This window comes from Rhipicephalus microplus, chromosome 4, assembly GCF_043290135.1.
Source record: "Rhipicephalus microplus isolate Deutch F79 chromosome 4, USDA_Rmic, whole genome shotgun sequence".
NCBI classification, from domain to species: domain Eukaryota; kingdom Metazoa; phylum Arthropoda; class Arachnida; order Ixodida; family Ixodidae; genus Rhipicephalus; species Rhipicephalus microplus.
Genome location: NC_134703.1, coordinates 34,325,982 through 34,347,160, shown reverse-complemented (window position 1 = coordinate 34,347,160; position 21,179 = coordinate 34,325,982). Strand labels below are relative to the sequence as shown.

Sequence of the window (21,179 nt, the reverse complement as noted above, 5' to 3'; positions counted from 1 at the left end):
AAAACGAAGGCACCGGCGATTGCCTTTCTCTGCGATATGATTACTCCTCAGTTCCGCACAGTGGCGCAGCGAGAAGGTGCCTCACCAGGCCCGTGCCCCCCCCCCCCCAATGTTTTTCTCACGACATACGAATCACAGAATGATCATTGAATGACCACTTAACGGAATAGCATTATTAAAATCTTGGTGGACCCCGGCGTAAAACACTTTCGTGTTAAAAATTCACTTCAACGTTCTCAATCAATTGAGCCGTGAAGATTTCTGCATTTTACCTGTTGCTGCACTATTCACAAATCGACACTGCCATGTGACACTGTCACCATCATGATTATGACGTCACAAATTTCAGCGATCTGTGATGTCAGTGATGACATTGCTTTGTCCTATTACATCACTGATAACATCATGCGAAACTGTGTCCGGGTCTCACTATGTATTGCCAGGTATCGTCAAATCTCGCAGTGCCCTAGCTGATCCCGCAAAGCATTGTGCAGTCTCGCAAAATATCCCAAGGTCTCTTGACACGCGAGACATATAAGGCTTTCCCCTTGAAAGATGCCACTGCATGCGTCCGTCACGCGCAGGTGTACGAGTGTCATCAGTGTGAGCTGTCGACTTTCAATGCGGATGAGGCAGTGCGCTACAACCTGCTGCGCAGCGTGGTCACCCGTTATGTCAAGTTGCAGGTGCTGCTGTGGAAGAGGGCGCCCTGCTTGCGCCTCGAGCTCGTTGGATGCCGATCCCACGGTAAGCAATCGCTTCCTTGTTCGTGCGCTTTTGTACATCTAAAATAAGGGGCACGAAGTCCTCCACAAGCTGTCTTTCTCATATCTTTAGATGGAATACACGACGCGGAAACTTCAACTTAGTGGACTGGAAATTAGTCATCTTGGTCTCATATACAAAGAATGACAAAATCTGAAGCCACACTGAGCAATACCTCAACAGCTACAAACTATATGTAACTATATAAGAGCTTGCTCACTGGTTTCTCATCTACAAAACATTCATGGTGCAATTAAGCACAATCAATAAATAAAGCTCACACTTCACATTTCGACTGGTTGTGCATGAGCATCAATCAAGATTGGCGAATTGAGCAATAATTATTTTGCCTGGATGTACTCAACTGGCACTTATATTTCTCGGTCATGTCGCGTCGCACTGACACTTGCGTGGAGATCGTTGTCTCTAATGTCCGGAATGGTGACGGGGCTCTCATGCATCCCATTGTTGTCGCTCCTCATTGTGCACAGTCCCTGGGTGCCCTTTGTTACTCTCTGCTCTGTAAGGAATGTAAGCGAAAAATAAGTACGGAGAATGGTGTACTTTGATTAAATCAGATGAGAACAATCTTTTGAGATCCTCCTGTCCTTTGTTCCCCAGTGTTCAGGCACGACGCAACACAGGTGATCAGCTATGAATCTGGCAGTGCACTGGCTTATTAAGGGTGTGGGATGCGGTGTCGGTGAAGGACGGATCCCAACATAAAACGTAACGATGTTAATTAACATGGCAGCAACAGCAAGGCAAGCGTGCCGATGCTGCGCTCAAATGTTTAGAGAAACAATCTGAGTAGTGAGCCTGGCAGCTTGGGTTTTATAGCCACCTGTGGTGACGTCAGCTTCCGGTGAAAGAGCGGTGCCGCTGTCCGTTATGAAACGCCCATTGCAGTATGCGGCCGAGTCACGCTGGCTGCGTTGGTTTGTGCGCAGTACGTCTCCACATCACCCCCCTGTGAGTGGAGAACCCTCAGGGCTTGTAGAAGTCTTGAAGTCGTACCGGACGCCCAGAGCGTGTCGTGAAAGTACCGGGCTGCGACATGACGGCTGTGGAAGGATTGGCCAAAGGGTGCTGGACTTTCTTCTGGAGGTTGAGGTTGCGAGTGGTGCCGAGGGTGGACAAAGTGAACACCAGAGAATGGAAACTTTGCAAGCTGTGACATAGTAGGAGCCAGGGTCGTGGAAAGCAACGTGGCCAGAACCTTTGCCGCGGACAGTGGCACTGGGGCAAGGACATCTGCTGCCGTAGTCATCACCGGTGGAATTCTCTTTTCAAGGGGAGCAATCGAAACTACTGTAGACGTCCGGGCAGAAGTGGTTGCCACAGTCGGAGTAATGGTGGTCTTGGTGAATTGCAACGAAGGGGTATCCCTGGTCACTGGAAGCGAAGCAGTAGAAGTGGCTTCGGGTGTAGAGGGAGTCGATGTCTGTGCATGAGGCTCAATGGGAACTGTTGAAGGGGCGCTGATAGAAGCTGTGGCTGCTTTTGACTGCTCTTGGTTTGGAAGGCCAGTGGTAGACACTTCCGGTGAAGTAACTAGGAGAGTGAAAGGCCCAGCACATGGATCCAAGGTAGCACCATGATGTGGGGTCTCGGTGGAAGCAGCGCTAAGCAAGGCCGTAGTGGTCATCCTGGCAGGCTGAGCGTTTTCAGTAGTTACAAGAGTGCTTTCAAAAAATACCGGGGTTGTATTGACAAAGACTTCTGTACCTGGACGTGGCATCGGCAGAGATAGAAGCAGGTAGGTCAGTCGAGGTTATGGTAGGCATGAAAAGAATGGCGCGGAAGTTCAGCAAAGCTGGGGCAGTGGTGGTGGAAGCAGCACCGGTTGTAGGAAAAGTGGCCGCCGAAGTGGAAAGAGTAGACGGCACGATGGTCAGCAAGGCAGGCCAGTTAGAATCAGCTACTGGGATGGGCACAGGGGTAGTGACGGCTCGAGTTGCGATGCTAACGTTTCGCATGGCTGGTGGTGAGTGACATGGCACTGCCGGTTGAGGTAGGACTAGCACGAAACCTCGAAATCCGTCGTATTCTAGGGTCCTGGAAGAGGCACAATGCATCTCAGAGCAGGAGGAAGCATGTCTACCGTGATGACGTACCTTTCATGCTGCGAGATGATGTTGCACAGGCAGAAAGCAGCCTCCATATGGAGGAGCCAGGTGGCTGGGATTCCTGCCCAGAATTTGGAAAACTCCGGTGGTATGAGGATGCAGTGCGCCATGGCTGTAGGAGTGATGGTGCTTACTAGAACAGATCTTCGGTGGGCGTGGACCAAGCGCAACTGTTGTTGGGCCTGAAGTAGCTCTTGAAGTAGTTACACTTGTTGGCGAAGAACGACGAGGGCTTCTTGCTCGGCCATGGCGGTGTGGTTAGTACGATTTTTGGGTCACCAGATGTGGGATGTGGTGTCAGTGAAGGATGGATCCCAACATAAAACGTAACGATGTTTATTATTGTAGTAGCAACAGCAGGGCAAGCCTGCCAATGCTGCGCTCGAACGGTTATAGAAACAATTTGAGTAGCGGCCTGGCAGCTTAGGTCTTATAGCCACCTGTGGTGACATCAGCCTCCAGTGAAAAAGTGGTGGCAATGTCCGTTATCACATGCACGTTGCAGCATGTGACCGAGTCACGCTGGCTGCGCTGGTTGGCACGCAGTGTTTCGCCACAAGGAAGAAGGAAAAAGCGTAAAAGTTCAAGTCATTACTATAACTCAGAAATTTCATGAGTAAACAGCAGAGCTGACAAGCAAGTCCCAGAACCTAGCGAATAAAGATTGAGTTTTTTCTGTTTTTTTTTTTCATATTTCTTTGGGGTTTGGAGTATTTTGTAGCCCGGATTTTCTTTCAGTCATCTCGGGTAGCGTGATCATGCTCTCAGTAAAGAACATAATGCAGGTCATAACAAGGTTAGGAATGCTCGAATCCAGGTCAAAGTGAATGAACAAGGTCTAAAATAGTATAATGAACAGAATTAGCCAAGAAATAATCGCATTAACTTATTGCTAAAACAATTCGGAAACGAACAATCCGACGAATTATCTCGACTGCCGTAACAAGGAGGAAGTCAATAAAGAAAAGCATGTGGAGGAGGTCTTCACATCACGTTACTAAAGTGAGAAGAAAATCGGCCTGCCTATGTCTTAATTGTTGTCATCTGTTAATTTCGAGTAGTACGCGACCTTCCTACACTTGCGATATCACCTCTTTTGGATTTCGCCACCAGTGAAGTGCGGCGCCGTGCTGGAGGCGCCCGAGGGTTCAATTTCGTCACCCAACCATCCTTTCTACTATGGCCAGGACAAAAGCTGCTGGTGGAGGATACTGCCCCCTCGCGGAAAGCACGTCTGGCTCAGCTTCATCATCTTCGACCTTGCTCAGAGGGAGGCGCCATCCCTCGCCGGCCACTGCCAGGTTCGTTGGCGCCGACTTTGGCATGCTAGGGATTATTGCTGTAGTGAAGTCACAGATATGACACGAAAAAGAAAACAAAAAAGCATTTTAACGGCAAAGAATCAGTGCTGCCACATTACCGCTTGTAGCCCACAACATGGCTACATTTCATATTCCACTCTTTATATTATATATCGCTTTTATTTCATTCACAGTCTATACCTATTTGTAGTGCCTTTTTGTTTTGCTTCATTGAAAACAACATGTACTTATGTTGTCATTCTGTGCATTTTAGATGGCCACCACACAAACGTAAGATATACAATGATGAAATAATATTGTGCGAAGAGTTTGTGAAATTTTGATACGTTTGTAGGAAAATGGCCATCGATCGAATAAGGCACCCGTCTCATCTGTTTGGGTTTTTAGAGGCGATAAATAATAATCTTTTTCCTCTGGTTGAACAGGATCAGCTGTTGCTGTGCCCAGGCCCGAACTGCTCAAACTCGATTGTGTCGCCGAACGGGCAGACCTTCCCGAAAGAAATCATTTCCAATGGCCCCATGGAGATACATCTCAAGACCTGTTTCCGCTACTCGCTCAGCAGGTTTAGCGGATTCTATGCCACTTACAAGTTTACTGGTACGAACTCGGCAATTCCTTTTACTTGACGGTTTTCTGGCTGCGCTGTGGAAAATTAGAAATTAGGGATGTCAGTTTTCTTTCTGAGCACATTGCTTGCGTTTCCGAAGTAGTAATAGTTGAATAGTTGCTGGGGTCCCAAAACTACGATATGATTATAAGCAAAGTGGACGACTTCGAAACCATCTGAGGTTCTTTAGTGTGCTCCTAAATCTAAGCAAACGTACCTCTGGCAAATCGCCTCCATTGAAACGCGGCCGCAATTCGATCCCGCCACCTTCTGGTCAGCAATCAAGCACCGTGAACATTATACCATCGTGGCCTGATCCTTTCATGGAATAAATGTACCTGTTTAAAAAGAGTAATGTTATAACGCAATGAGTAAGGTAGGCTTGGTCAGTTTGAGTGAAGGAAGGGGTACCGTGAGAAGCAAGCCGAAGAGAGCGCAGGGTTTGATTTAGTGGTGACAAAATTGAAATGTCATAACGTAGAACCTGCAGCTCGCACAGAAATTGTGAAATGCCTGCAGTGGACATAAAATGGGCTTCAGAAAGTAACTGAATGTGCAGACTGTCCAGGCTGTAGCATGGGCGACTACCACTGCTCGAGGCTGCACGTGTGTGATGCTCACTGTGGCCACATCTTCTCGATCGACTACCCCAAGCCGTATGCGGACAACCACCGGTGTGCGTGGCTCATCGTCGCACCACCGTCGCACTACATCAACGTCACGTTCGAGGACTTCGACCTGCCAAGCGCCGAGCACTGTGCTTCCGACTACCTCGACTTCTACGACGGTCGGGACGAGGAGCAGGAGAACCTCATCGGCAAGTGTTGCAGTGCTCGGCATGCTTTGCAGAGAGTGTGTGAACGCGGACGATCTAAGTTCTTAACGTTTCTGAATATTAAAAGCTGCAGGCTGGCTCAGTGGATTTCTTTTAAAGTGAAGCTGTTCTTGGTCGAGCTCTCATGCCCGGGGACCATCGTACATTGTAGCGGGAATAACCCACACAAAGTGGGTAAATACCACTACGGATATGTACCACAGTGATGTTTCGTGCAGGGAATTTTTTTCTTTTTCGGGGAATCGCATGTCGCTTCTCATTTTGAACCAACGTGAAAAAGGGAATCTCCGTGATATTGCAGGAATGGTTAAATTCTCCTGTGAGGACCGATAATTAGCAGTCACAGTGCGTCTTCATCTGCTGTAATCGGTTCTGATGCATTCACCACAGAAGCATGGCCTTTGAGATTTGTTTCTTATATTTATGCAGAGCGATTTCTAGTTCACTAGTGGTGTTAGACTTGAAGCCTACAATGTGCGGTGTACTAACAATATATGAATTAATAAAGTCATGCTTTTGCTGTGCGGCAGTAGAGGGGCTTGTCATGATTTCAAAAGTCGCCAGTACGTAAGACACGTGTATGTGTGTGCATGGATGGGGGCAGAACTTAACACTGTTGTGCAGACAATATTGCTGGAAATTTCATCAACATTTACTGGGAAAAATCTCCGAAATAGGAAATTGTCATGTCCCTGAATGGGAATTCTTGGGCGTAGTATGGAACATCACTGATGTACTATGCCTTCCACTAGTGCCACAACTCACCACTATGCCCCCTAATGTTCCCGCCACTCTTCTGACTTCACTTCACTTCATTTCACCTCATTCCGCCTTCATTCAACCTACTTCATTGAACCCCACTGCTCGCCACCAGCTTCAATGTTTCATCAGTGTCCGCCAGGCGGAGCATGGTTGAATTTTTTCAGTGTATTGGTTTACTTATTGGGTCACTTGCTTGCTACGCCATCACTCCTGACACTGTGCTAGATATCTCTTCTGCTTTCCGAGCTTTATACATAGTTGATTTTGTGAAACTTCGTATGCTATATCTTACAGGATATAATGTCCCTCGTTCAAATTGCAGCTCTTGTCAAAAGGTTTAGTTTCGAAAGACCCTACATAACACTCACTCACTAATCTATATGTTGCCTAATAATGAGCGCTCATGTTGTTTACTTTAATGAATCAATGAATTACAAAAACATCAATAAAGTGCGGTTGATGACTTAGTGCAGCAGGACAATCAAACTAACTTATTATGGCCTAAATGAGCATGGCAATTCGCCGCTGAATGAGTATGCAAGGGCTGGTGCGCGCACGGCAGACATTCCGAAGACACTGGTAGCTTACCGCTGGCCTAAAGGGCAAAGCATACTACTTCTTTAAGTGGCACTGGCATATGGGGCATATATATCAATTATGACACACAAACTCGATCAACTAAGAACCACAAAAAGTGTAATTGAATGAGAACGGTAGTGTAAAACTGAGTGATATGAAAACAACACAGTAGATCAGAAAACACACAAGCAAGGCGAATCTCCTATTTTTTATGGAGCAGTTACTATCATGAGAAAGCCATATAACCGATAGCCAGTGAGAGACAGGAAGCACTGCCAATGACAGGTCAAGTGCAAAAGCGCGAAAGAGCGAATGTGTTCAACCTGCTCAATGTTCAATTAATATGTTCCAACTTGCGCATGGTCTCTTTTTATGATAAGAAGGCTAGTTGCATAACGTGATGAAATAAGATTGAACAACAAGATTCATCGGCCTTTGCTGTTATTCTTGTCGCAGTGGAATAATATAAGCACACTTATCTCTGAGTGTTCTTGTGTCGCAGGCCGCTACTGCAACAGCTCGATGCCCCCTCGCAACGTGGTGTCTAGCTGGAACACGTTGACTATCGTCTTTTCAACGGAAGGCAAGGGCACGGGACGCGGCTTTGCCCTTTCTTACCAGTCGCTCAGCTTTCAGCTGCCGGCAGACCTGAATCAACTGTACTTCGACAGTAAGTCAACCTCTCATTACGTACGCGAGTTCTGCAGTGTAAAAAAAAAAAGACAATTGCCATTTGATGGTCACTTACTGCCATGATGGTAGACCCGCAGGAGTGCCCTCAGCAGTGGAAGTTCTACAACGACCACTGCTACAACATGTACGAGGAGTCAGACCCGCTGCAGTGGTACGAGGCGGAGGCCAAGTGCGCCGCCTGGGGCAAGGGACGCTCGGGTCACCTGGTCAGCATCCTGGACGAGCGAGAGATGGCCATCATACACTACTTCCTCACCGACATCTGGAAGGCGCACAGAAAGTCACTCTACATTGGTGCGTGCATTCGCATTACTGTAGTTGCTCTGTCAGTTGTGCGACAATGCTGGTCCGCATTCATTGACCGAACCACATGGAATTCATGTAAAACATCTTGCTCGTGCAAGTGCTGCTAGTGTCCATGGCACTGTTGATTTTCCGGCTGAACAAGCGAGGCGCAAGTATGAAGAATCAACAAGGATGATGGGCAGAGCATGCCCTAAAGCATAATCATTCTTGCTTTACCAATTCACCCTATACAAAAAACTTTTGCGTTCCAAATGTCACAGCTCACAATTTTAGATGTGTATGCGTAGTATGATTGATGGATGGTTGGATGGATGGATGTAAAACATTGTAATAAGTCCTGAGGTGGTCGACCCAGAGCGGCGGCTCAGCGCGGTTAGTCGGGTCAATTGCAAAGTCAGGTCAAGCGACCATCTCATTGCGAGCCCTCTGGACAGCCCATAGTTAAGATTGCACAATTTTATAAAGGTCCAATGCGATTATTTCAACATCAGCCTGCTTGCTCTATATTTATTCTTGTATGTCTTCGTAAGTATATCAAATAATAATAATAATAATAATAATAATAATAATAATAATAATAATAATAGCTATGAGACCAATCAGCCGTGCATGCAGTTCAGTCATGGAAAAAAAAAACTTACGGAACATGTTTTTCTTTCTATTTTCTTGTTGATTATAGTTTCTTAAATGGTGCATCACTGCTAACTAGAGCGAACCATTAGTAACGCGAAACGGTGCGATACGACTGAGTTTCCGTTTCTGCGAATGGGCAAGAGAGCACAATATTGTTTCTGTTATGGTTTGTGTTTTCTTTTAAAGATTGTGAACTGACGCTCTCCTTCTGCATGCTGGTGGCATGCTTTTGCTCAGAACTTGTACACAGCAGTTACATAAAGTGACTAAATTGTGGCACTTAACATTGATGCAGTGTACTATAAGGATTAGTCAGTACTATAAGGATTACGTACTACAGGGATCATAAGGATTAAGGATAAGGTGTACTATAAGGATTAGGCCTATAAGGCCAGCGAGCGTGATAGCAAAAACGTTTCACATTCATAGAAATGCTGAATCCAAACTCACAACCTGGAGCAGCCATACTGCGCAAGTCAATGCCTTACTTGTGCATGCGTGCACAGAACAGTCAGTATAGTGAACTTGTCACATGTATTACACTCAGTGCTCGACTGACCTTGATTGCAGGTCTGACCGATGCTGCGGGTGAAGGTTTCTACCGCTGGAGCGACGGTAACCCCATGAGTTATTCAGACTGGTATGTTAGGTACGACCGTATTGCATGTTCGCATAATGCATGCTTTAGCAAAAGTTGCCTCTGACTTGAGTTACAGTTAGTAACTCTGGCTGCGGTGAAGTGACATGGCACGGGAGTTCTCTACATACATGAATACGATGTTCACTTTCTCGAGACAATCAGGGCAACATTGGCTTATAAGTCTGTTTAAAACATTTTGCCAGATGAAAGGGGACTAACGTGACAAAGTATTTAATTACTAAGAACAAGGAGTTGCGTCGAAGTAAGCTCCAATGCACAAGTGCATTCTGTACGGGACCAGAAGAGAGCTGCAACTGGCTTGGAATGTTTTGCGGGGAGCAGGGCGTACGCCGGCCATGGGCTGTCGTCGCAGCCGGACTGGGTTGCGTACGAGGACTGCACCATGCTGCGAGTGGACAGTGGCCACTCGACGGCGCACTGGCACGACATCCCATGCTCGCTGGGCAAGCATTCCCTGGGCACATTGAACCGCGCAGCTGCCAGCTGGCGCCAAATGGAGGAGCTGCCCATCACCACCATCAGCGCCTACATCTGCAAGATGAGCAGCCACAGGGCCGGTACGCTCATGCTTCTTGGTTTTGCGCAAACTTGGCCATGATGATGATTTACCGCGCAGACAACGCCCCTGGACCCCCTCCTCTGTACCGGCACATGAAAGCATACGTGGGCGAGGTGCTGGTAGCTGCAGAGAAGTACTTCGTGTGCAGAAACAAGGAGGTCATCTCGGTGGTGAATGTTTGCGACGGAGTGCACGACTGCCGGGACATGTCGGACGAAAGCGACTGCGGTATGGGCCTCTCTTGCGCACCCTCACGGCCTTAATCACTATGTTTCTCCACAGGAGTGACCTGTCCTGACGGCAGTTTTAGGTGCGCGAGTGGCAAATGCGTCTCCATAGGCGCATTCTGCGACTTCAAGGACGACTGTGGCGACTCTTCGGATGAAAGCCAATGCGGTGAGACTCTATGTTCCATCTGTAAGGTTACGTGCCCGAGACCAAACGTTGCACTGATGGTTCGGACGAGACATATCGATTTACTCAGGCATATCCTTGGCCGCAGTTCAACTGTACAAGCAAGGATATGTGCTTTTCAAATTGCGATTACTCGATTTTTCGCGGTTCGGTGCTAAAATTGTGCTCATACACCTGGCTCCCGATCATATAAATTAAGCATGCTTCTCCACAGACTACATCGAGTGCAACCGAACCGAGTTCCGGTGCAAGAACGGTCAGTGCATCTCGATCGCTCACAGATGTGACTTGCTGTCTGACTGCCACGACAATTCTGACGAGCAAGACTGCCTCGGTGAGTTTTCCATTTGTAAGCCTGAAAAAAGCATTGGCTATGGGGGCTTCACAACGGGATTTAAGCAAATTACAGGCTATAGATAGCAATGGTAATAATAAAATAACAAGTGTACGGGCAATCAAACATGCGAGATAATGAACTGCTACATCCACACATACCCACATACCTCGGCTCCAAAGCGTGTGGGTGTGCGCCATAAAAGATTCATGGTCTATACCAACCAAGACTATAAAAATCTCAACCCGACAGCGTGGAGGAGGCTACGTTAGAAAAATTGCAGCGCGGAAGTAGTCAGTGTTGTCAATGGGATAAATATCTTGACAGAAGCAAATAATTAAAGTCATAGCTTGAGCCCCAATCGCACCCTCGCATTGTGCATGGCAGTCAAGTATTCTACCACAGAGCGATGCCAGTGTGTCGAATGGTGGTGGATCATGATCAAGCGTAATAAATGAAACAAATAAATGAAACAAACATAGTCAATAATAAATAAATGAATAAATGAAACAAACATAGTCAATTTCAATAAATGAAACAAACATAGTCAAGCATAGTTCCAATAAGTCTACAACTACTACGTTTTATATATGCGCGTCATCACCTCGTAGACTGCAGGTCTTGGCAATCAAAGTGGCGTATCTGCTCCAATGTGAGTGCACGCATTCCGTTGAATATTTTTACATGTCGGTGTCCTCGGCGTACCACGTAAGCCCATGATATTCTCAATTTAGACGAAGGCCTCTAATCATTTCCTAATGCCTGAGTAATGCCAAAGTGATGAATCTGGCAGAGGCCACCGGGCTCTTTCACATCAAATTGATTTCCGCAATGTGTGGAATCTACCGGATTCATTTTTTTTTCTAAATTTGTGCTGGGATAGCAACAGACAGGCCTTCAAGAAATGTGATGATGTTATGTGTGTCTAGTATATTTTAATAAATTACATGATGTACACAGTGGCGTAACTAGGGGGGGGCAAGGGGGTACAAGTGCCCCGGGCGCCACTAGGGAGGGGGCGCCAAGCCGAGTCCTCGGGTTGGCGCCCCCTGGAAAGGTTGTCAATGTTTTTTTCCGTAAAACCGCCTGGAAGGGGGGAGGGGCGAGGTTGTAATGTACGACTGGAAGTGGGGATGGTGGTGAAGGAAAGGGTTGCCGCAATGGCTTTTGCATCGGGAAAAGGATCCTCTATTTTCATTTTGCTGCGCTACCTCCGTGCCTTCCCATGACCCTCGGCTAAGCTTTGTTTTGTGCTCCGCAGCACTGGGTTAGATGAGTTTCAGCGAACCCCACCAGCCTCCCAAACCACTTACTGAAAGCTTCCCTGAAACCAACCACGTACGTAAACAAAATAAAATAAAAAAGTTCGAATGCACCTTTTTTGAGTAAGAACAGAAAACTCCAACGAAATAGCCGATCGTCCAACGACTAATCGTCCACGCAGCGGCGGAAGGAAGGGCGAATATAATCCGTGACCTCGGCACCAAAGGCTAAACAAAGGCGTTTATTCGCAGAGTTCTCTGGAGGAAAGACGGAGAAAGCGTGACACGACGGCGACGTTTGTTGATTCCCTGCATCGCGGGCGCCAGCAAAGCAATAGAAGGGCGGGGGTCAACGTTTCCCACATGCCATCCACCGCCATGGGCAGGTTCATCCTTTGGCCCAAAGAACACGCACCTGCGAAAAAAGCGCAGAGCGTAGTGTACCCGACAGCATGTGCCGACTGCCCCGCTTCGTACGTTGGAGAAACCAAGAACTTCCCTGAAAGAATGCGGCCGCACAAGGATGACCTCCATCAATGGAACAGCGAACGGAGCGAAACGGCAGAACACTCCGACCAGTTTAACCCCCATACCAGACCCGAGGGCGCGGTGTCTAGCTGGTTGCTTTGTTTTGTACTCACCCTGCATTCCTTGGGATGCACAAATAGCGCGAAAGCTTAGGTACGAGAAACTTGGGCCTGGGAAGCGCCCGTGCCGTCAAGATTTTTGCAGTGTGGACTGGAAGAGAACAATGACGGGTAAGGGACTTCCGGAAGTTTGAATAAAAAAAGAAAAATACTATACAAAAACGCGGGCGTAGCTCATCGAAATCAGAACTGGTGGCCCTTGGCCTCCGAAATGGCCCGCCGCGCGCCAGTAGGCAATCGCGGAAGCCTACATTAGCGCTTTTAATGGGGGGGGGGGGGGCTGTAGTAATAATTATTATTAATAATAATATTATTATTATTAATAATAATAATATTATTATTAATAGGAGCTGTAGTAATAATTATTATTAATAATAATATTATTATTATTAATAATAATAATAATAATATTATTATTATTATTATTAATAATAATAATAATAATAACAAACATTATCACGGGCATAATGAGGGGCGCGGAAATATATTTGCCCTGGGCGCCGTCCTATCTAGTTACGCCACTGGATGTACACGCTGAAGAAATAAGCCTGTGCTTTGCAATGTTAAGATGATCACCTTTCTTCAATATGGACACTACACGTGAAATGCATCTGTCATTCAGAATTAAAGAACTTTCAGAAGAAAACGAAAAACTTTTGTTAACATATCTGCAATGTGTTTGGCATAGCTCAATAATGTGTTAGGGATATTATCTGCACCAGCTGGGAATCAAATTTTCAGATTAAGCAGCAAAGATAACATATACTCCCGTTATAAAATCAGAATAGATTAGGTTTCCATGCGTCGATTCATGCTGGGGATCAGAGAATATGGACGTATACTGTGACTGCTAAACTGGCCAGCCATTATCGGTGCATCATTTTCGATTGAATAGTCAATGGATATTGCAGTACCTAAAGCATCCGTTTGTTCTAAATATCGCCAGGAATTTTCAGGGCTTTTTATGAGAAATGCAGGCTATACAATTCCGTAAAATGTCTTGATCTTGCATTGAAGAGTTTAGATGCAAGGCTGTCTTTTGCTTCAGATATTGCACTAACCTACTTTCTTGTGTGTTTTGGCTTACGGTGTAAATGAATAGTTTCCTTGGTCATTCACTATGGCCATTCAATTGTTTTGGAGTGCAGAAACAGAGCTCTACCGACACCACACAGACAGGTTTATTAGGGCGGCATTCAGAAAGGCATGGTCTTTTCGAAAGGTGCATGAATTAACGCTTGGAACTGCGACGGTGTTCTTTCAGGCCAGTGTAACGTGAACGTAACCTTCCAGTGCTATGACGGCACCTGTATTCCGAAGAACGCCGTGTGCGACGGACACCGAGACTGCCCTGGCAAGTACCATGAGGACGAGCAGGAGGGATGCCGTGAGTCGCTTTGTAATTATGTTTCGTTATCACGCAACAGCGTATTTTGAGTACTTCAAGAGGCAACTTGTTAGCGAAATTTATAGCAGTAAACAGTGCAGGCAAACGGGACAAGAAAGACTGGCAGGACTTGGCGCTGTCAAGAAATACCGACAGCCAGCGTCAAGTCCTGCATGTCTTTGCTGTCCCATTTGCCTCATGTTGCTTCTTGTTAAGAAGCCAAATTTTGTACTCATCGCCCCAACTTTATAAAAATGCAACATCTCTTCATAAGGTTCCAGAAACCAATCCCGGATTCTTTTCAATTTTTTAAAATATTGTTTCTTTTCTTGTAGTATAAACAGTTGGAATAACCTTTCTAACGAGGCTTTAATGCAAGGATTTTTGGTATCGTCTGAAGTGCATTTGATTTCAGGTGTTCTGTAACCTGTTCTGACTGCTTTGCCGCTGTCTTGTTCATTTTGTCTAAATATACGTGTTTTTATGTTTTTGTACCACTCTGCCATAGTCTAAGTTTGACCGAAGTATTTGTAAATTAATAAAAAAATAAAGGAATGCTTGGCTACGATATTGGCTTGTACGCACTAAACGTGTCTAACATTTGTGTTCACCACGTTTGCTGCATTTTAAAATAGACAAGGCACTAGAAGGAAGTTTGTGGCATCTTGGCTTTCTTGTTGTGCTCGTGTTTACACGCCTTGTCTTTTTAAGAATGACTATGTACCAACTCGCTCAGCTCTCTCTCATTCTAAATTTTTACTATGCTGTCTTATTGTAAATTTCAAGAAATACTTTACTTCAAATGCACCAAGGTGGTTATACTCAGCTTGCATGTATTGCTGCAGTGAATCGATTTATTTATAGCACAACAATTCAGTGAAAATGACGAATATATCTTCGTGAAGCCTCTTGATTTGGGAAAAATGGTAACCGTCAAATGCATACAGCATCTCTTTTAACGTTTCTTGAAGAGCAGTGCCTGTTTGTCAACCAAGAGTTTGTCCCTATGTTTACAGCGCTTACATGGTTCAACTAACGCTTTCAATAAATCATTTTTACCTACTGCCATTGAAGACTGGAATAACCTGCCTGAATCTATAGTCCACAAACAAAACCCCTTAAAATTTAAACAGCTAATCACAAATCACTTGATATGTTAGTTAATTTACAATTGTTGCCGTTTTCTTCCACGTATATATATATTTTTCCTTCTGTTGACATTGTTTTTTTATCATGTAGTTCACTTTCGATTATGCTTTGTACCGTTGACAATCATGCATCTGTTGAACTGTGTTTTTGCCTCCCCCTTATGTAATACCCCGCAAGGGGCCTTTAAGGGTTCAATAAATGATGATGATGAAGAGTGGATTTTCAGTCAGCGCAAAATATTTCCGGTCGCATTTATGAATTCACTTCGATGTATTCACATTTCACCCACAAAATTATTTGCAGCGCTCAGCGCGGATTGCGCCGCATTGCTTGAGAGATTGCCAATTGTTTGAGATTGTTTTTTTAAGATTACGCGCAAGATGCGAATATTCAAGTTTATTCATGAGTTCAAGCGAGCACCAGTGATAATGCTGGAAGGTTTGGTGACATGTGTATAAAAAACGACGTGCTCCACCGATGATCTTATTCGCTGACCAACAACTGTGCCCGAAGTTATCGTTGCACATAGTGCGACACTTGCCTTATTTTCGGGCACAAGTTTGCCCTATGAAACTTTTGGTCCCTATCTGCTGGAGTTCTGCTGGAATCACCATGGACCACATCTACCTGGTAGTGGGTGCACATTGTACTAAAGGAATGAGTCTTGTTTTTATTTGCAGACTTGGTGAAGGAAGAAGACCGCCAAGGTCTGGAGGAAGAAAAAAAGAAATGTGACAACAAGCGTACGTGATCCATATGCTCTTTTTCGTCATCCTCTAAAAACATCACTATGCATTACGGCAAGCATCAGTAAGGTTTCGAGGTGCAGAAAAATGGTACCTTCTGCTTTTTTTCTGAAGTAAACTTCTACTTCAAGTTTCATGAAGCCGACATGGCCTGACAGCAAATTGGAGGAGAGGTAGGAGGGCTTTGCACACAAAGCGTAAAATTTAGGCAAACTGACAATAATTAGCAGAACTGGATTAAAAATGAGGTTTATTTTTGGCACGCTTTTACAAAGTTGCAAATATATATATAGCTAAGTTACAAGCAAAAATCTTAACTTTAGGTCATAACTGTTATGTCTTCCTTCAGATAGGAAGTAACAAGAAAAAGGGGAGCGTTTTTGATAACTGGCTTTTTTTCCCATGAGATATGGTTTTGCATTTTGTCTATTTCCCATTGAGCTGTGGCAAGCCACTGACGAGAGCTGGCCCTATATGCACATGTACCCTAAAGTGACTTTAATGTACCCAAATTCTCGTCATGCCTGGAGGCATGCTGTGCAATCGCATTTTCTGCCACGGGTGGGCAGCATTGCTTGGGGCCTAGTGGGAATAAAATGGGTTACGAGTGCGCACCTTTCCTGTGTCTCAAGTGGTTCATCTTCGACTGTGCAGCGCGCAAGACCTGCGAGGACTTGTTCGTGCAGGACGGCATCCGTCGTAGCGGTCACTACCTCATTGACGCGGACGGTGCAGAGGGCCCTATTTTGCCGTTCTGGGTGCACTGTATCATGGGATCGACGGTGGAAGACGTCCGCACACTGGTGCACCACGACTCTGAGCAGAGGATCTACGTTCGATCGGGCGTCGAGGGTGCGTACGCGCGTCCCATCACCTACGACGTCGGCTGGCTGCAGATGCGCGCTCTCATCAGCGTCTCTCAGAGGTGCAGGCAGTACGTCAAGGTATGCATGCGCACTAGAGCCGCAGCTGCTTCTGCTGCTCAAGCACATCGCCTGCACGCAGTGGGAGTGTAGCGGCGTGGGTGCCGGCTTCGGCTACTCGGACGAGCGGCCACTGTCCTGGTGGGAGAGTGCGCAGGGCGAGCCGCAGTTCCACTGGGGCGGAGCCTCCGAGAACCTCACGTGCGCCTGCTACCCGGACTGCTTCAACCCTGAGCAACGATGCAACTGTGACTCGGCGTCTGAGTTCCACTGGCTAGAGGACCAGGGATACATCACCAGCAAGGAAATGCTGCCCATCAGAAAGGCATGCACTTAACTGCGGCCCCCATGCAAAACTTGTATTATCAATTCTTGCATATTATTTTCCACAGCTCCATTTTGGCAACACATACAGAACGGGTCAAGCCGGTTACCACACCATTGGTCCTCTAGAATGCTTCAAGCAAGGTAGGTCACCCACTTATCACCCTCGCCGTAATGTTGGCTACCCGGTCATTGTTGATTTCTGTAATACTTTGCAGTGACATCTATGGAAGAATGCGACTCGTCGCAGAATTACTTGCGCTGCCGGACAGGTCACTTTGTAAACATCAGCACCAGGTGCCTGTACGGCTTCGACCAGTTTGGCTTCCAAGCAGGATGCCGGGACGTGTCCCATCTGCGTGGATGCGGTTCGTATGCTGTTTGTGAGCTCCGCCTATCGTGTCACCGCCTCATCTTTATTAAGGCAAGCCTTGTGTTATAGTAGTGATGGAGGTAATTAGGAGGTTATTTTGCAGTGTGACTAAAAAGAAAGAGAGAAAGCCCAAAAAACAGCTATGTATGAGCAACTTGTAGAGCTGGCTGGCTGAGCCTCCCAGTGAAATACTCATACCTATGCCAAAGTAATTGAATCGAAAGTAGTCAACAATGAAATGTGACAACCCGAGCTAATAGTCACACCACCTTTCATTCTTAACCCTTTCAGCCCTGAGTTTTTATTTTGTCCTGAGAACCTATTTGTGCATGTTTTCCTAATAATTATATTCAGAAAGTCCCAAACAAAATATGAGCCAGTCGTGCAAATATTAATGGATTTACAATCAGGGCATTGAAAGAGGTCTTCAGTGCTGAGTGGTAGCGGAATGAGAAAAATGAGAAAATTTTTATTCCCGACGCTCGCAAATGTACACAGTTTGTGAACCAACATCTCATTCGGCAGTGTGGGAGTCCTTGAAACAGCTTCATGACTACGTCCTGAAAACGGCACCTGCACCTCATATTTCCCGCCTTGGAGTCACCTAAGTAGTCGACCAAGCCTTTTCTTGACGGCTCCCAACTCCGAAGAGCTGCCACATCGTTCGTATGGTCACAGCGGGAATCATAGAAGAAATATTTCCCCGAAGTGTAGCAGTTCTGGTTTCATTTTTGAGAAGCTGGGGAAAGTGTTGTGTGAGGATGTCAATTGACACTACTGGGGCCAAAAAGGTTAATGGATAACTATATATATATAGCTTAAGTAGTAAGATGACTTTAGAACATCAATCCGATTACGTCTGGGTTTCCGTAAGAAGATTGAATTCGAAGCCATGCAATGCATAGTAGTGACTTGATAGTTTCTATTACGCGTTCACGAGTGGCTCCTGCGCATAAAAACACATCTGGACCATTCCACTCTGTGATGCTAGGTGGCCAGCAAATTTGACGGGCTCACTCCCACTTCTACTGTCGTTGCCATTCTCATAATACGTGGTGACGCATGGCCGTGCCAGTGCAACCCTCAGACTCGAGTGACGTGGCAAAAGACGTATGAAACGCATACCGCTTTGCTTATAAAAGGAGAAAGAAAGAGATACAAAATGATGCGGGAGGTCAAGCACAATATAAATGTCCAGTTTTCTGCCCTACAATAGGGGAAGCGGGAAAGATGGGAAGAAAAGCAAGCGCGAAATAACAAACGGAAAAAAAAAAACTAAGAATGTACGAAGCGGGAGTGCTGCAGCTTATCTATTATGCCACTTCCACGCAAAAATTTCTATAAAGTCCTAATCAATTTCTATTAGTACTAGTTGTACAGAATCGGCCAAAGAATGAGCAAATTGACATGTTGCCATTGCATGATTCGAAATGGAAAGAGCAAAGAAGGCGATGGACGTAAAGGAAGAGACACACAGAGGATGCCTCATGTGCGCATTTTCCTTTTTTTCCGTAGTTTTTTTTTTTGCACCTTCTATATTGAATTAAGGCCAAAGAGCGAACCAGGGAAGCCAATATTAATGCAGTAGCATTAAAGAGCCCGTTTCACAGAAATTCCCGCGTCAGTGTCATTGGTTCTGAACAAAAAATCATCTTATGAATGACGAAAAATCTAGAAAGATGCAAATAAAATAAATAATAAAAGCCCTTGATCAGAGTGGGGATTGAACCAGGTCGTATGCGTGGCAAATGCATGTTCTACCACACGGCCATGCCTCTGCTTGTGAATATAGTGTGTCACAGATTACGGGTTGCGAACCCCCGCGATGGACTCAGCCAGACTCGAAAGAGGGACAAACATTTATAATACAAAACAAAAGTCACTCCAAAATATATACAAATCTACAAAAATAACTACCAAGTTACAGGAACTTAACCAACATCTAACTGATAACCTACACATTCTAAACAATTACCTCTCCTTCTGCTGTCTTGGCCCGGCCTACGTGGTGCCGCTGACTTGGCAAGCTCATTGCCCAAGTCCTGCCGATCTTTGATCCTGACGCTCACTCAGCAGCTTGATGTGTCCGTCGCGGCTTGCGCATGCACGCCGTTGTCACTGACGCTAGTACATCCCCTTCAGGCTACTGGTACTGTCGCCTGATTCACCCGGCATGGCGTTCCATTGTTGACGTGGCACTCCGGGAATTGCCTCGGGTGGCTCGCTTCCGAAAAGGGGCTTGCTCAGGGAACGCTCGTCCTCGCTTGGCAGGGCGGCTGCGTCTCCGAGAAGCCTCCTTTCGATCACCGCCGATTTCGCCGGCCACCTCGGCAGGCTCGTGTCTCAGGCAGCTGACCTGAACGCCCGTTGCCCCCGTCGCTGGTGCTTGCCGACGATGCGACCTTTTGCCACCAAATTCCAAGAGACAATGGCAGCTCAGCACCTCCTCATCCATCTCTTCCATCCAGTGCTCATGCCTCGAGTTCCCGAACGTTCCGAGCACGCGTCTTCGAATTCTGGTCGTCTTCATCATCTTTCAACCTTGCAGCTGTCGCTCATGACATGGTGAAAATAACTTCCTCTGCCTGGGAATGCAGTGAAAGTAACACTTGCTTTACAAACACATGCCTCCTGTACACATGCTTCACAATACAACATGTAATCGTGTTACTGTAGTAATGCGTGGTACAAGCGTACATTTGCATCAGGTGTCAGAACATGCGAATATCACTCTGACTTTATGGTTTAAGCCTTCCACTTACTACACGATGTGCACATGTTACTGCACCTATTGCCTTAAAGCCAGATGGTGCGTGCATAGCAAGTTTGAAGTACGCAATCAGGACAGGATATGGCTATCACATTCAACTCTTCAAGGCGAAGCTCAAGGGTCCCCTAATGTTCCGATCTGTTATTACGCAAAACTAATGAACCGTGGTTGGTCATGTAATGCGTGGGACGGCAGTCAACTGGTGACCACCATTGCATCAAATTAGATCAGCGAAATGAATGCCAGCTGATGCGTAACACAGCCGAGGACGGCAGTGAGTTGGAGTGACGAAATTTAGAGCACGGAGATCGGCTTGAATCATGTTCTGGCCTTGCTGGGATTAAACGAAATCAGTTCGCACAAGTCAAGGTGAATTAGATTATGATGATGTCTATATGTACTGGTTGGTCCTCATTTGTTGAACACCTTTTCAGTATTTGAGTGCTCATTTAGGCTCATGTATAGTACATATTGCTGTGTTGGGGGCTCGCTGGTCCCGACGGAGTAGAAGAAGAACACGGCCGACGGAGACGTACGCGGCCGGCGGGGACGCCGACCAGCCCAAACACGCGGGTTGGCGCAAAGCGCCGAAGAGAAGAACAACAGCCGCACTCCACGATTACCCAACACACACTCGTTTTATTTCACAGTCGCCTTGAAATCCTAGATGCCAGAGCGGCGCCCCCTGGCATCCTCGCATGTCATTCCGAAACCGAAAACCAAGAACACAACACATATTCTGTACGATATTATGTTTAAGGACACCATTATTATAAATCATTAAATGAACATTTAATTTATGAAGTAAAATTAACGTTCTGGTTACCAGCTTGAATACAAACGAGGTCTTCATCCTGGGCGGTGAGGTGGCACGCCGGTCTCATGCTTCCCAATTTTTTTTTTCGCTATTGCATTTACAGTCAGTTACAACCTAAGAATAAATGCACGCTCTGCACACACTACTGCAGCGTACCTGTCATTCATCTGTGCAACAGA

The 21,179-nt window shown here is 46.1% G+C and overlaps 2 protein-coding genes across 7 annotated transcripts in view; one reads left to right on the top strand and one right to left on the bottom strand.

Moving 5' to 3' along the window:
* LOC119171869 (acetylcholinesterase-1) overlaps positions 1 to 7,883 on the bottom strand; it is an 82,027-nt gene extending 74,144 nt beyond the window's left edge. The window contains exon 1 of the mRNA XM_037422731.2: positions 7,751 to 7,883. The gene's annotated coding sequence lies outside the window, so the exon portion shown is untranslated. The remainder of the gene's footprint in view (positions 1 to 7,750) is intronic.
* LOC119172579 (uncharacterized) overlaps positions 1 to 21,179 on the top strand; it is a 116,482-nt gene that overhangs the window by 81,444 nt on the left and 13,859 nt on the right. For 5 of the 6 annotated variants that reach the window (XR_012894864.1, XM_075892518.1, XM_075892516.1 and 2 more), the window contains exons 16-32: positions 585 to 747; positions 4,008 to 4,195; positions 4,642 to 4,816; positions 5,386 to 5,643; positions 7,505 to 7,672; positions 7,765 to 7,989; positions 9,205 to 9,283; positions 9,617 to 9,852; positions 9,912 to 10,082; positions 10,137 to 10,250; positions 10,483 to 10,602; positions 13,776 to 13,898; positions 15,728 to 15,790; positions 16,448 to 16,737; positions 16,799 to 17,041; positions 17,109 to 17,184; positions 17,259 to 17,408. Coding sequence is in view for 5 of the 6 variants with exons in the window: in XM_075892518.1 (XP_075748633.1) it covers positions 585 to 747; positions 4,008 to 4,195; positions 4,642 to 4,816; positions 5,386 to 5,643; positions 7,505 to 7,672; positions 7,765 to 7,989; positions 9,205 to 9,283; positions 9,617 to 9,852; positions 9,912 to 10,082; positions 10,137 to 10,250; positions 10,483 to 10,602; positions 13,776 to 13,898; positions 15,728 to 15,790; positions 16,448 to 16,737; positions 16,799 to 17,041; positions 17,109 to 17,184; positions 17,259 to 17,408 (2,842 nt within the window). In the remaining variant the exon portion in view is untranslated. The remainder of the gene's footprint in view (positions 1 to 584; positions 748 to 4,007; positions 4,196 to 4,641; positions 4,817 to 5,385; positions 5,644 to 7,504; positions 7,673 to 7,764; positions 7,990 to 9,204; positions 9,284 to 9,616; positions 9,853 to 9,911; positions 10,083 to 10,136; positions 10,251 to 10,482; positions 10,603 to 13,775; positions 13,899 to 15,727; positions 15,791 to 16,447; positions 16,738 to 16,798; positions 17,042 to 17,108; positions 17,185 to 17,258; positions 17,409 to 21,179) is intronic. The other variant, XM_075892517.1, reaches the window with a different exon arrangement.